Source organism: Triplophysa dalaica, chromosome 3 (genome assembly GCF_015846415.1).
Source record: "Triplophysa dalaica isolate WHDGS20190420 chromosome 3, ASM1584641v1, whole genome shotgun sequence".
NCBI classification, from domain to species: Eukaryota; Metazoa; Chordata; class Actinopteri; order Cypriniformes; family Nemacheilidae; genus Triplophysa; species Triplophysa dalaica.
In genome coordinates, this window is record NC_079544.1 from 28,351,691 (window position 1) to 28,367,069 (window position 15,379).

The following is a 15,379-nucleotide window of genomic DNA, read 5'->3' on the forward strand; positions in this document are numbered from 1 at the left end:
AGGTAACAATTCCCTCGAGGACCATGTACAGACTTTTTCGGTCATTGCATATAATTCAACATATCTGAACTGTGTTCTCAAAAAACTGTTTGGGGAAATGGAGTCCTACAAATCACAAGTAGAAACACAGCACTATGGCGCCCTCAAGTGGGTAAAATTGACCATTACTATCGCATAAATATGAATAAGTAACATAAATTCTCCCAGAATGCAAAATAAGAAATAAAATATTATTGAACAAAAATGTATAGGTTTAGATTAATTAAGTGTGAGCCCTAAATAAAGTGTCCCATAGGGATTAAACAGCTGTGGAGTCCTGTGTCAAGATTCAGTGTGAATCAGTCATTGGGCCATCAATGACAAAAGCATTCTGTCTGTCAACACCTTTCTGATTACTAACCATCATGTCATTTCAACCCTGTATGCAAAGCACAAAAGAAGATATTTTGAAGAATGTTTGTCCCCATTCACATCTATTGTACGGACACAAAACCAATGCAAGTTTATTTATTTGTTAATTTGGATCCTGTACTCTTCCTGGGTTCCCAACAAGTATATATAACAAAACTACATCAAACAACAACAACACTAAACATCAAGTCCATAAAATATACACAATTTAAAAAACTAACCATTTGTAATACATTGTGTCATTAAATATCCCTTTAAAGATTTTTTAAAGCTCTCTTTTTACTTAAAAAAAAGTAATATCTGATAGTAAATCATTCCGTATTTTCAGTCTTCTATATATTACAGTTCATTGCTTTGCATGGTTTTTGAAACAGGAAGTAAAAAATCCTTTTGATGCATGCCTGGTCTTAAAATGTAAAGTGAATGGGTTCACCTCAAGTGAATGGGTAACATTGGTTTTCTGTTACCAACATTCTTTAACATGTTTACTTTAGTGTTCTACAGAAGAAATACAATCACACAGATTTGGTACGGCAAGAGGGTGAGTCATTGATGACAGAATTTTCATTTAGGGGTACTGTCACTTTAAACCAAGATTGCTTCCCGATGTCCTGCAGTCACTTGAAAATCTCATGTGAAATGTAAATCAACCTTCAAAATGTAAAGATTCAATTCACTTTTTATTTGTAACATACGGTTCTATGAAAACGATCACTGATAGCAAGAGATCAGATGAAAACAAGTGAATCAGTGTTACGGCGTGTTTGGTTTAGTCTTGTACTCTCATCACGCTAGAGGGCAACAGTTCAATGAGGGCTATTGTGGGTGTGTGGTGTACAAAGTGACTGAATGACTCACTGATGTCACCATCATCCACTGTCTGGAGTGTGTTGAACTGCAGGTTGTTGTGATTGCACCAGACAGGCAGCTCTTTGTTCTATCTGAATGTGTGAATTGCAGATCACAGTGGTTGTGAGGTGTGAGTCTGGTCTTTTCAAATGGCCAGTTGTTGATTCTCCACAGACGGGGGTGGGGGTCCACACTGATGCCGGGTCGTGGCCGGTCTCGAGCGGTCTTTGAGATTGCAACAGGATAAACAGACATGACTGGAGTCCTTGAAGACTTTAGCAGCTCTGAGCTAGATGAAGAGAATTCAGAACTGCTAATAAAGAATCCTAAACAAGTGCTTATCTCTTCACAATGTGGACTTATTTTCAAGAAAAACCAAACCGTTGGGACACATTTAACTCAAAAGTGTTTGACCCAACAGTGGGCCAAAACAACCCAGCAGTTTTTACTCCAAATATATCCATGTGGTGTAAAGAGTCAAAATAAATATGTGATATGTTTAACCCTAAAGTATAATAACCTGTTTTTACAATCATCCCACTTTTATATGATGACTTACAGCACAATTTACTGGCTTACAGGGGTTATTCACCATTTGAAGAAGACAAAATATGAACGAAAATATTTGTATTATTGTTGTGAACAGAAAAATCCTTTTGTTAGAAGAGTTGAGGTACATTAACTGAAACTCTCTTCAACTTAAATCATGTTGCTTAAGTTTATTTCTGTAAAACCACCAGCACAGTTACATCCCAGAGTTGTTTTTATGAGCTCATTGTTTAGTAAAAGGAAAGACGCACATACACAACTTACAAAACATTTGTCAATGGAAGCACCAGGGCTAAGAGAGAAATAATGTCAGTAACACTTAATATAGAATGCATTGTTAAGGGTATTTAAAGAGAATGATGCATTATCATTGTTCATAAAACATGAAATATTACTGTTAAGAATAACAACCCAGTAAAAATGCAAAGTGTAACAATGAATTGACAAGTGTTACAATGTATCATGACACATGACAGTGCATTAAAAGGTGCATAACAAGCCGCATTTACTACATTAAAACCCCTTTTATAAAGCAATACATCCGTGGAAATATGGAAACACTGGGCTTGAGGTGGTATTTAATGGGAAGCATTGGTCCATGGCGGGACGCTCTGCAGCATGAATTTTTCCAGCGGTCTGTATTTATTATGGATGAATGACTTTAAATGTCTCCGTAAAGAAACGGATTGGCTGTAGCTCCTGTCACACTGAGCGCAGTGATACGGCTTCAGGACGCTGTGCACAACCTCGTGGGTCTTCAGACCGGCGGCCCCTTTGAAACTCTTTCCACACTGAGAACAGACGAACGGCCTCTCGCTGGAGTGACATCTCTTGTGACTGTACATGTAAAACCTGCGGCTGAAAGTCTTCCCACACTCTGGACACGCGTAAGGTTTTTCTCCCGTGTGCATGGTCATGTGTTCCGTCAGGCCCTTTTTAGATATGTAGCCCTTTCCGCAGTGCTGGCAGGTGAACGGCTTCACCTCCGAGTGAACGTTGGCGTGTATCTTTAAGCTGGTTTTATAGGTGAAGCTCTTTCCGCAGTGCTGGCAGGTGAAAGGTTTCTCTCCGCTGTGCATTCTCATGTGACCTGTGAGGCTTCCTTTAGATGTCAAGGTCTTCCCACACTGACGGCAGACGAAGCCCGAACGCTTCTTGCCTCTAGATCTTGGAGCTCGTTCACGGGAACGTGAAGATTCTTCTCCATGAGTGAAATCCTCTTCATTGGCTTCTTGTTCTTCCGTCAGATCTAAAATGAACACATCAATTGTCAAAAACACAAATGAACAATGAAGGTGAAATACAAGTGACAACAGAATGACATCAGATTTGGTTAACCTCAGTTTGGTAGAATGAAGATGAAATGTTCCTTATGTCACTGTTGTTTTATAGCAACTTATGTTTATACTTTACGTATTTGATCAACTCATGTGTATTAGAGTCTTAATAGGTTTAACATGTTTTCTTTGTCAGTTTTTAAGTTTCTCTCTCTGTTTAGTGGAAAATGGACACCAACCTCTTTGTTCCTCGGCGCTGTCATGATTCGCTCTGAATGGTTCTTCATCACACGTGTTTTCGCTCATGTTTTACTTTCAACGACTGAAGTCCTCACAGCTTATCCCAGGGAACACGTCTTCTCTCTGTGTTTAAACTGCCAGCATTTATTGATGGATGTGAATGTGGGAGTGGCTTCACTGAAGGCTTAATGTGGGAGTGGCTTTGATGGGCTAAGTGGCTATTGGTCGGTGTCGTGTCATAGCTGGGGACAAAGCATTCTTTAACCATTTCCATTCCATTCCATTTTCTACCGCTTATTCGAACTACCTCGGGTCACGGGGAGGCTGTGCCTATCTCAGGAGTCATCGGGCCTCAAGGCAGGATACACCCTGGATGGAGTGTCTTTAACCATTTAGTTAGTTAAATTAGGACCATTAAATTCTTTTATAAAGCATACTTTACAAAAAATAAAACAATTGCAGTAATATGTTTTAAGATATGTCATTGCAAGTTGTTTTCAATAAAGAAACCAGTAGGAAATACTATACACTGAATATAAAAAGTGATTTATGACCCATAATTTATGACCCGCCTGCCTAGAGAACGATTATGACCCCTTTGATCCTACATCCTGTGTGCATTTATGACCTCTTTGTTGTTAACAATAATTCCAGACCCCCCCTCCCCATGGCTTGCAGAAGAGATAAGGATTTGGTTTTCAGAATGCTTAATGTCTGTGAATGAAGCAATACAAGATGAGTTAAGGAAATAAGATGTCAAATAAAATAGATAAAAAGCCATTAACTGAGATAAGATCAAATAGTGTTTTGAAGTCAGGTTTAAAGTGTTCAAAAGAACTTGCCTGAGTAGAAGTGTGGTGGATGCAGTCAGTTGTTAAAATGTAAATGTGGTTCCATCTTTGTCCTTTGTTCCCCTTCCTACCCACACACCCCTCATCCCCCAAACCAAGACGGTGCTTCACCCTGCTGTCTCTTGCCTGACAACATGATGTGCAGTGGGTGATTGGTCAATAAGAGAGAGATAAATGTAATGTGCCGCTTCTTCTGAGAGCGACGTGGTTTTCACTTCTATCTGCCAAACGATGAAAGTGTTTGAGACTTTGGGTCTGTCTTCTTATCAACGTGTCCCAAACGAAGTTCATGTGTGTTTATGACCTGTTGTTGTGTCCCCACTGTCACTGCCCTGTATCTACCCCCTCTCCACCTGGATGAAGGTGCTTCCAGCCGGGCTGCGTGTCTCCCTAGACAGTGTATAACCTGTCTGCTGAGCTTGTGTTTATCATTTAGAGACATGTGTGTGAATTTGCTTTTAAGAGGGAGTTGGTTCCAGGTTTTAAACTTCTATCTGACAAATGATGAAAGTGTTTGAGACTTTGGGTTGTCTTCTTATCAATGTGCCATAAACTAGCTTTTAATGAAAGGACAGGCCTGACATCTTCTGGTCATGGAAGAGTGGGTCCCAATCTGAGTTTTATTTCACTAAACAAGGCAATGTGCTCTGACAAAGATTTTGTGCTCAAGGGTTAAGTCAAAGATTCATTGAACAAGTATGTGTTTTTCGTCCTGTCTGATTTTCTTCTGCCTGTGGAAGATGTCGAGGTGTCTGCAGGCATGTAGTGCAAGTAATCTTAACAATGCTTGTCAATTAGCTTTTGATGAAAGCACATGCCCAACATCTTCTCTCTACCAGTGCCAAGAAGACAATCCACATGTGTTAACTCCTAAAATCTATAGTTGTGTTAAACTGACACTTTAGAGGTGCTAAGTCAAGGACTCCAACATTTAACAATGTTATGGGGTTCCGTCCTGTCTGACTTTCTTCTGCCGGGGAAGATGCCAGTGTGTCTACCAACTATGGGGTGGAAGAAATTATAGCAATTTAAGCAGATAAAGCATCTTGGCTGATTCTTTTCATTCTAACGTTAAAAACCAAACATGTCAAAATCTGGTTTATGGCAAAATGCATTAACCTGAAATTTGGAAAACTTATAAATGTCTTCAGTCATATATACACTAGATTGGATGTACTCTATAAAGATGTGCTTTTGTAAATGCTTTAGTTGATAAAATGCGAATTATCTATAAATAGATATGCTTCAAGAAAAGAGCAAATTATTTAATCTTACACTAGAATACACAACATGCACGCAACATGGATCTATAGTTTTGACATAAAACAAGTCTGTTTTACTACATTTACATTTACATTTAGTCATTTAGCAGACGCTTTTATCCAAAGCAACTTACAGGTGGGGTAGGCAATGGAAGCAACTGGGACAGCATAAGTACAACAAAAGCATAAGTGCAATCAAAAAGAAGACTGGTCTCATATAACCTAACACAGTATACAGAACCATTCATATTTTTTTTTTTTATGGGTAGAGAAGAAAAGAGTAGAGAAGAATATAAAGTCAGAACAGATCAGTCAGATGTTGACGCAAGAGATGTGTTTTCAGACGTTTCTTAAAGATGGCTACAGAATCTGCAGATCTTGTAGCAGTGGGAAGATCATTCCACATTGTTGGAACAGATCCGGAGAAGGTGCGCGAGAGAGATTTTTTACCTTTATGGGATGGCACCACAAGACGTCGTTCGTTTGCAGAGCGTAGGGATCTGGCGGGTCTGTATCATGTTTGTATCATCACCATGTGAATGTCAAGAACATTTGAACATATCTTAAATGTTTCTCCTCTGGTTCAACATTTACGTTCAGTCAGTACAAAGTTTTCTGGGACAATCAGCTTTTTATAAGTTTTCTCATTGTTCGAGCCATGTTTTAGGGTTGATGTATGTTTGCCTTGATAAACAAGTATTTAAATCCAAAACCTTATTCATATTAATGTCTCTATTCATTTTTACTCTTTTAGTATTTTGCTATTGTGTATGTAATGTTTATTCTTATACATTACCACCAATATTTGGGCTATATATGGGCTGAAACAAAAGGGTGCTATGCTGTAGCTCAGTTGTATTATACTAAACAACGCACCTAATCACATAGTAGTTTTCCTTGAAAGGAGGAAAGGAAAGTTGTTTAAAGGGTCTGTCTGGCAGAAAACCTGTCAAGGTTCTAATAAAAAAGTAAGAAAAATAAAAGTCTTACCCAGAAGTGTTGGTTTGAAAGTGCTTTAAACATATCCACATATACTGTACAAACCACTACGTGTTCTTTTGTGTCCGCTCAAAACTTGTGTTGATTGACATTTTCAATGAAATGTTTATTGTTCTATATCAATAGTCTTTATACGTTGTTTTTAAAATGGAAATTATAACAGCAAATCAAATGAAATATATTTATTTTGTCCTGATGCCAGAAACTATTCAAAGGTATAGTTTCTCTTACAAGTCACTGTGCAGTTTTAATGCCGCTCTTCAGATTTAAACATGGTAAACTGTGAAGGAATTTCTGACACAGATCTAGGTATGGCTACTTATACCATAATATTGGGGTTTCATTAACCAAGCAAATAAAATGAGATTTTTACAGACTACATTGATCAAAATCTTTCAAATGGAGTACAATTACATCCAAATAAATAAAAATTCAGAAAAGGGAATATTGATGCATTATACGACTAATGGTTAGCTAGCATGATGTAAACATATATGTAAATAGGTCTTCAACACAATCAAAACAAATCACGAAACTTCCCCGTTAACAACATGTCTCTGTTTGCATGAGTTGTCACTTTTTGCACCAAATGATGGCATGTCACTTTATTGTAATCGTCGTCAATATCTTAATGTCTAATAACAGGGATTTGGATTGTTTATCTCTGAACAAAACTAAACATTGACAATGACTTGTGAAGTGTTAATGAGTTGCAGACAAGCACTGATGGAATCAAAGATTTTACAGCTATATGTTTGTTGTTTTCCTCTTTGGTGGCATGTTGAGTTCTGGCTTTGTGTCTGGTTTTTCATGTTTATAAATTTGTAGAGGTCACGTCACAAATCTTAAAATATACGCAAAAGTTGTTCTTAAGCGATATTTAGAAATGTTACTCCCCTTCAGGCCCAGCTCCACAGGGGGGCCAGGGCGGGCTTTGCCCACCTTATCAGAAGTTTTGTGCACCCTGCCTCCACCCAGAGCCATTGAGAGAGATCCGTAAACTGCCGTTGCTGTGAAAAAAAACTGTTTTGCCAACTCAGTTCATTGCAGTGAACGGAGTTGGCGCGACTCTCTCTCTCTCTCAGCGACTCTGCATCAGAGTCCAGCGCGGGTCCTGTTTGATAAACATGCACACGCAGTTATTAAAAGAACACCCGTCCCGACATCCGACAGCAGCACTCATTCAATCCCATACCCGACGAAAATGCCGTGACCAGAACCGCACCTGCATTACATCTACATGATGTAGACAAAACCATTTATTTTCTCACAAAACAAGTATCAAAATAGTAGGAATTCCTGGATAATGCGTTTTTAAACGTGTAGTAGGCTAATTAAATATGGCAGAGTTTCGGGAGTGATGCCATGATACCAAATGATACCAAAGCTACTAAAGGTCAACCTGCCATCAAGGCTCAATAAAGCTTAAAGCAGAAAAGTGACCGAGAGTATGATGAGCTCACACGTCTGTTTAAATGGTGATAAGAGGATGGAGTCCTCACTACAGCTGTCCATCAGTTACATGCGATTGGCTACAGTTCTCAACGCTGTGAAGCACTGCAGTTAGAAAGCAACTCTTCAGACAGAGCTTCAACACAAATAAACAGGACCAGGTAAAAGCATTTCAGATGAAGTGAGTCGAAATAGTCTTGACTACTTGATCCGCCCGTGCGTAATATTTCCAGACCCCAACCCCAAATGACACATGAATAATTCATTATTCCACCCGTTACATCAAATATTAACGGTTTACCCTACAGGTGGGGGTTTTGACCCCATTCCGCCAAACAATGCTTCATGAGAGGAAACAAACCTGTACTTTTAGCTCATGAAAAAGTGATCAGACACGGACTGGATTTGTTACACTGAGTTTGTAACACAATTCTCTAAAATGAGAGGAAGTTATATTGCTGCGAATATTATAGTAATATAAATAGCCTAGATCTTCTTATGTTTTTATTAAATCTAAAGTTACTAAATTGTAAAATAAAAATAAATGTAAAAAATAGATGGATATACATAAGAAATTTAAAATACAGTATTAATACTACATGTAAGAATAATTCAAAAAGCGAAATAGTTATTTTGTGAATAGTTTGTTTATATAAGCCTAAATAGTTTGTAGCAAAAGCTATTCTCCGCTCACCTGTCATGTCATATCTGGATCTGGGACTGCTGTCCTCACATAGCACATATGCTGATCTCACTTTTAAGTCGATCTCAGTTGTACATTTAAAACTACTGTCACTCTTTTGCGGTTGTAACAATAGTTTTTATAATTTGGCACTATTTTCACAAACATAATATTTTCCTATTTGTTTCACAAAAGATCATTCAAATATACAGTCTTGGCCAAAATTGTTGGCAACCCTGAATTTTTTCCAGAAAATCAAGTATTTCTCACAGAAAAGTATTGCATTAACACATGTTTTGCTATACATATGTTTATTCCCTTTGTGTGTATTGGAACAAAAATAATAATAAAGCAAATTTGACATAATGTCACACAAAACTCCAAAAATGGGCAGGACAACATTATTGGCATCCTTTCAAAATTGTGGATACATAAGATTGTTTCAAGCATGTGATGCTCCTTTAAACTCACCTGGGGCAAGTAACAGGTGTGGGCAATATAAAAAATCACACCTGAAAGCAGACAAAATAGGGAGAAGTTGACTTAGTCATGGTATTGTGTGTCTGTGTGTGCCATACTAAGCATGGACAGCAGAAAAATAAGAAGAAGAGAACTGTCTGAGGACTTGAGAACCAAAACTGTGGAAAAATATCAACAATCTCATGGTAACAAGTCCATCTCCAGAGATCTAGATGTTCCTTTGACCACATTGTGCAACATTATCAAGAAGTTTGCAACCCATGGCGCTGTAGCTAATCTCCCTGGACGTGGACGAAAGAGAAAATTGATGAAAGGTTGCAACGTGGGATAGTCCGGATGGTGGATAAGCAGCCCCAAACAACTTCCAAAGAAATTCAATCTGTCCTGCAGGCTCAAGGTGCATCAGTGTCAGCGCGAACTATCCGTCAACGTTTATGTCAACGTTGTGTTTATCCGTCAACGCTATGCCAGGAGAATCAGGAGGACCCCACTGCTGACACAGCGACATAAAAAAGCAAGACAACAGTTTGCCAAAATGTACTTGAGCAAGCCAAAATCCTTCTGGGAAAACGTCTTGTGGACAGATGAGACCAAGATAGAGATTTTTGGTAAAGCACATCATTCTACTATTTACCGAAAACGGAATGAGGCCTACAAAGAAAAGAACACAGTACCTACAGTCAAATATGGTGGTGGATCAAAGATGTTTTGGGGTTGTTTTGCTGCCTCTGGCACTGGGTCCCTTGACTGTGTGCAAGGCATCATAAAATCTGAGGATTACCAAAGGATTTTGGGTCGCAATGTAGGGCCATGTGTCAGAAAGCTGGGTTTGCGTCCGAGATCGTGGGTCTTCCAGCAGGACAATGACCCCAAACATACTTCAAAAAGCACCCAGAAATGGATGGCAACAAAGCGCTGGAGAGTTCTGAAGTGGCCAGCAATGAGTCCAGATCTAAATCCCATTGAACACCTGTGGAGAGATCTTAAAATTGCTGTTGGGAAAAGGCGCCCTTCCAATTTGAGAGACCTGGAGCAGTTTGCAAAGGAAGAGTGGTCCAAAATTCCTGATGAGAGGTGTAAAAAGTTAATTGATGGTTATAGGAAGTGATTGATTTCAGTTATTTGTTCCAAAGGGTGTGCAACCAAATATTAAGTTAAGGGTGCCAATAATTTTGTCCAGCCCATTTTTGGAGTTTTGTGTGACATTGTCAAATTTGCTTTATTCCCTTTGTGTGTATTGGAACAAAACAAAAAAAGGAGGGAATAAAGCAAATTTGTATAGACATGTGTATAGCAAAACATGTGTTCATGCAATAGTTTTCTGTGAGAAATACTTGATTTTCTCAAAAAAATTCAGGGGTGCCAACAATTTTGGCCATGACTGTATATATCTATTGTTTAATTATTGTGTCTGATGAATTCTACAAAATGTATATGTCTGTATCCTAATTTTTCTTCCATCAATGATTTCTCACGTTTTGTCATTACTTTTTTACAGATGTCAGATGTCGTCATTTTAATTTGAACAACATTTAACAGAATCTACATGAAAAACCCAACCACTGTGACACAGTCTGTACTCAACAGGATGCAAAGAAGTTATTTGACTTGACTAAAAATAAGGTTATCAAGCTTGAATCTGGAAAAGACAAGTGTAGACAAATGTATTTTAACATATAGGACTAGAACTGAACTAGAGGATTACACTATCCTTCTTTTAGATCTTGAAATATAATCTCAAACTAAGCATTTATTAATCAAAACAGTGTAGAACTAAACAAATTGGAGATGAAGAGATTTATAAGTTTTCCAAATTTCAGGTTAATGCATTTTGCCATAAACCAGATTTTGACATGTTTGGTTTTTAACGTTAGAATGAACAGAATCAGCCAAGATGCTTTATCTGCTTAAATTGCTATAATTTCTTCCACCCCATAGTTGGTAGACACACTGGCATCTTCCCCGGCAGAAGAAAGTCAGACAGGACGGAACCCCATAACATTGTTAAATGTTGGAGTCCTTGACTTAGCACCTCTAAAGTGTCAGTTTAACACAACTATAGATTTTAGGAGTTAACACATGTGGATTGTCTTCTTGGCACTGGTAGAGAGAAGATGTTGGGCATGTGCTTTCATCAAAAGCTAATTGACAAGCATTGTTAAGATTACTTGCACTACATGCCTGCAGACACCTCGACATCTTCCACAGGCAGAAGAAAATCAGACAGGACGAAAAACACATACTTGTTCAATGAATCTTTGACTTAACCCTTGAGCACAAAATCTTTGTCAGAGCACATTGCCTTGTTTAGTGAAATAAAACTCAGATTGGGACCCACTCTTCCATGACCAGAAGATGTCAGGCCTGTCCTTTCATTAAAAGCTAGTTTATGGCACATTGATAAGAAGACAAACCCAAAGTCTCAAACACTTTCATCATTTGTCAGATAGAAGTTTAAAACCTGGAACCAACTCCCTCTTAAAAGCAAATTCACACACATGTCTCTAAATGATAAACACAAGCTCAGCAGACAGGTTATACACTGTCTAGGGAGACACGCAGCCCGGCTGGAAGCACCTTCATCCAGGTGGAGAGGGGGTAGATACAGGGCAGTGACAGTGGGGACACAACAACAGGTCATAAACACACATGAACTTCGTTTGGGACACGTTGATAAGAAGACAGACCCAAAGTCTCAAACACTTTCATCGTTTGGCAGATAGAAGTGAAAACCACGTCGCTCTCAGAAGAAGCGGCACATTACATTTATCTCTCTCTTATTGACCAATCACCCACTGCACATCATGTTGTCAGGCAAGAGACAGCAGGGTGAAGCACCGTCTTGGTTTGGGGGATGAGGGGTGTGTGGGTAGGAAGGGGAACAAAGGACAAAGATGGAACCACATTTACATTTTAACAACTGACTGCATCCACCACACTTCTACTCAGGCAAGTTCTTTTGAACACTTTAAACCTGACTTCAAAACACTATTTGATCTTATCTCAGTTAATGGCTTTTTATCTATTTTATTTGACATCTTATTTCCTTAACTCATCTTGTATTGCTTCATTCACAGACATTAAGCATTCTGAAAACCAAATCCTTCTCTATTGGTGCTCCTAGACCTTAGAGCTGCATACTACACCAATTTTTAAATTCAAAGTACTTAATTGGCTTGATTGCGTGTTCTTACAATGTTGCCAAAGCATTGAACATAACAAAAGACATACAATAAGTACAAACGTTAGAGTCAAATTAAAATAAGGTGCTGAGTAAGGCATAAGTATAGAATGAAATATAAAATAAAATGCAAGTACACAAATGAAATATGGAAATAAAATATCAATTGTAAATTTCATGTAATAAAATCGAAGAGTGTGTATGTGCATGGATTGTAACAGATGAAGGCAGTAGTTTGTGCAGTTGATGTGCGTCTCTTTTCCTTCAGTATCTGCATTCGTGCTGTTTCTGAACATCTATCAAACTCTGACATGACCTTTGACATTTTGTGAAAGTGTTTCTCTCTCACATCTTTAAATTGATCACAATGAAGGAGAATTGACTCCAGCACACTCCTACTTGGACTCGAAAATTACATCGGCATTAACGGAATAGCACTGAAATTGGTGATACCTAGAATATCAAAATCAAGTGCAGGTGGTAGATCGTTTTCTTATCTAGCACCTAAACTTTGGAATATTCTTCCCTGCACTGTCTGGGAGGCAGACACATTCTGTCAGTTTAAATCTAGACTAAAGAAGCATCTTTTTAATCTTGCATACACTACACTTCCATAATATTAATCCTCTGAGAGTTTAGGCTGCATTAGTTAGATCAACCGGAACCAGGAACACATCCAACAACAAATGATGTACTGGCGCAGGCAGTGGAGTAAAGATTTATTAACGAAAAGACTACGTCTCACGGAATACACTGGGAAAGATAACACACACAGGTTCTATTGCCAAAGACGGGGTGAGCAAGAAATGCGGACAAAGAAATATTGAAAAATAAAGTTATTTTATTACAAATGACATAACCAAGTTTGAAGAAAATCAGTTACCAGGCACCAAACACAAGGCAAACAAAATAAAGAAAGAAAAAACTTCAAAAAATCCAATAAAGAACTAAATGATAACCAAAAAGAGAGATGACCAGCAGAGGTCATAAGGTTTTCACCCCACACTCAATACATCACAGCAGTCGTGATGACAGCAGAAGAAAGGGTTAACACTTTGTGGCCACACTGACCCACAACGGACGTCTCCCAATTTAGCTAAACAAAGGAAAATATGGTCAATACAACCAAAGGAAATTACCATACAATGAAATGATCAAAATAATTGAAACAAAATTAAATCAAATGCAAAATAGAGTTTAACTACACATTCACAGCCGAACAAACATTAATTCAGACACGGAACAATAGGAGTTATTGGTCGAGTCCAAAACAAAAGAGCCTGATTATGCCGCTTCGCCAGTTTCTATACCACAATTTCAGGATCGAACAGAGAATAACTCCATAAAACGAATCAAGAATGGCATCGGCAAGGCAGCAGTGCAGTCATATCTACAGGGTTTCCTTCTCCATAGTGTCCGAAACCGATTAGCTGCTTAATATAAAACACACAGTTAATCATGACAACAATTTTCCACCACATAGATAAAATGACGGTACATACCCAGAGGGATCACAGCGACATACTACATCGCCTCATTCATAAGTGATGTTAACTGTATAGACACAACAACAACTAAAACATACACAATGCTCTAGCGATTGGAAGAAAACCGCAAGAATTACTAAACCAAGAGAAACCTACAACTAAGCTGTTGCAGGCCATGTATGCACAACAGATGGAACCAACAGGCATACAATCCTCCTACTAACAACATATGATTGTTATTAGCCCCAAGCATTTCAAAAACCCATTTAAAATGAGGCGCTCTACCACTCATTCATGAAACGTAGGTCCACACACAGGAGCAGCAACAGTGGATGCCGCCTCCCGGACACTACACCTCAGGATCTTTTATAATCCATACTATGTTCTGATTGGATCACCAATCTGCATGACACCTGCCAATGACGGCCATGATGCATGGCACCCTGCTACATATTGTTGCATCAAAGAGTGTAGAACAGTACTCAACTCAACTTTATTTATATAACGCTTTTTACAATTTTCATTGTTACAAAGCAGCTGTACATGAGACACATTGAATATAAGAAAAAAACTAAAGGCATATACCTGTAAAAACAAGAAAAAGGTGAAAACAACAAAAGACGGGCACTAGATAAGAAAAGGATCTACCACCTGCACTTGATTTTGAAATTCTAGGTATTACCAACTGACAGGATGCCTGAGAGCGTAATGCACGTGGAGGTCTGTAATACAATAGAAGTTCATTCAAATACTGTGGAGCTAAACCATGTAGGGCTGTATAGGTAATAAGCAAGATCTTAAAGTTATTGCGATGCTTTATAGGTAACCAGTGCAAGGTTGACAGAACCGGGGTTATATGCTCATACTTTTTTGTACATGTAAGAACTCGAGCTCCCGCGTTTTGAACCAGTTGCAGTTTTTGTAATATGCCCGCAGGGCAACCACCTAGAAGTGCATTACAGTAATCTAGTCTTGATGTCATGAATGCATGAATTAATTTCTCTGCATCTCACAGTGACAGCATATGACGTAGTTTAGATATATTCTTAAGATGGAAAAATGCAATTTACAGGTGTTGGCGACATGGCTCTCAAATGACAGCTTACTATCGAATACAACGCCAAGATTCATAGCTGACGACAAGGATTTTATGGAGCATCCGTCAATAGTTAAGCAGTATTCTTGGTTGTTACGTATGGCGGTTTTTGGTCCAGTTAGTAACACTTCTGTTTTGTCCAAGTTCAGTAGTAACAAATTGTTACTCATCCAGCTTTTTAAATCAACTATGCATTCCTTTATTCGATGGACCTGCTGGGTTTCATGAGGCGTCGAGGAAATATAAAGTTGAGTATCATCAGCATAACATTGAAAGCTAATTCCGTGTCGCTTTATTATATTTCTAGAGGTAGCATGTATAATGCGAAGAGCAGAGGCCCTAAGACTGAGCCCTGTGGTACACCGTACTGGACTTGCGATTTGCGGGAAAACGGTCAGATAAATAAGACTTACACCATTCAATGCTATTCCATTAATGCCAACGTACTTTTCAAGTCTGTGTAGGAGTATGCTGTGGTCAATGGTGTCAAATGCAGCACTAAGGTCTAGCAGCACCAATAACGAAATACAGCCACTGTCAGACGCTAAAAGCAGATCATTTGT

The 15,379-nt window shown here is 38.6% G+C and overlaps 1 protein-coding gene across 1 annotated transcript; it reads right to left on the reverse strand.

The window, feature by feature from the left end:
- Positions 1-2,048: 2,048 nt before the first annotated feature.
- Positions 2,049-3,450, reverse strand: znfl2a (zinc finger-like gene 2a). Its single transcript, XM_056744204.1, has 2 exons — positions 3,326-3,450; positions 2,049-3,058 (listed from the first exon to the last, which is right to left on the reverse strand). Exons 1-2 carry the CDS (start codon positions 3,390-3,392, stop codon positions 2,388-2,390), a joined length of 738 nt encoding a protein of 245 aa, XP_056600182.1. The 5' UTR covers positions 3,393-3,450; the 3' UTR covers positions 2,049-2,387.
- Between the last annotated feature and the right edge of the window lie 11,929 nt (positions 3,451-15,379).

What these genes read in the sequence shown, in the direction of transcription:
- znfl2a (XM_056744204.1), bottom strand. Translation starts at nt 3,392, where the DNA reads ATGAGCGAAAACACGTGTGATGAAGAACCATTCAGAGCGAATCATGAC. An exon ending in CAGCGCCGAGGAACAAAGAG is followed by an intron (nt 3,059 to 3,325) that starts GTTGGTGTCCAT and finishes TGTTCATTTTAG; the next exon opens with ATCTGACGGAAGAACAAGAA.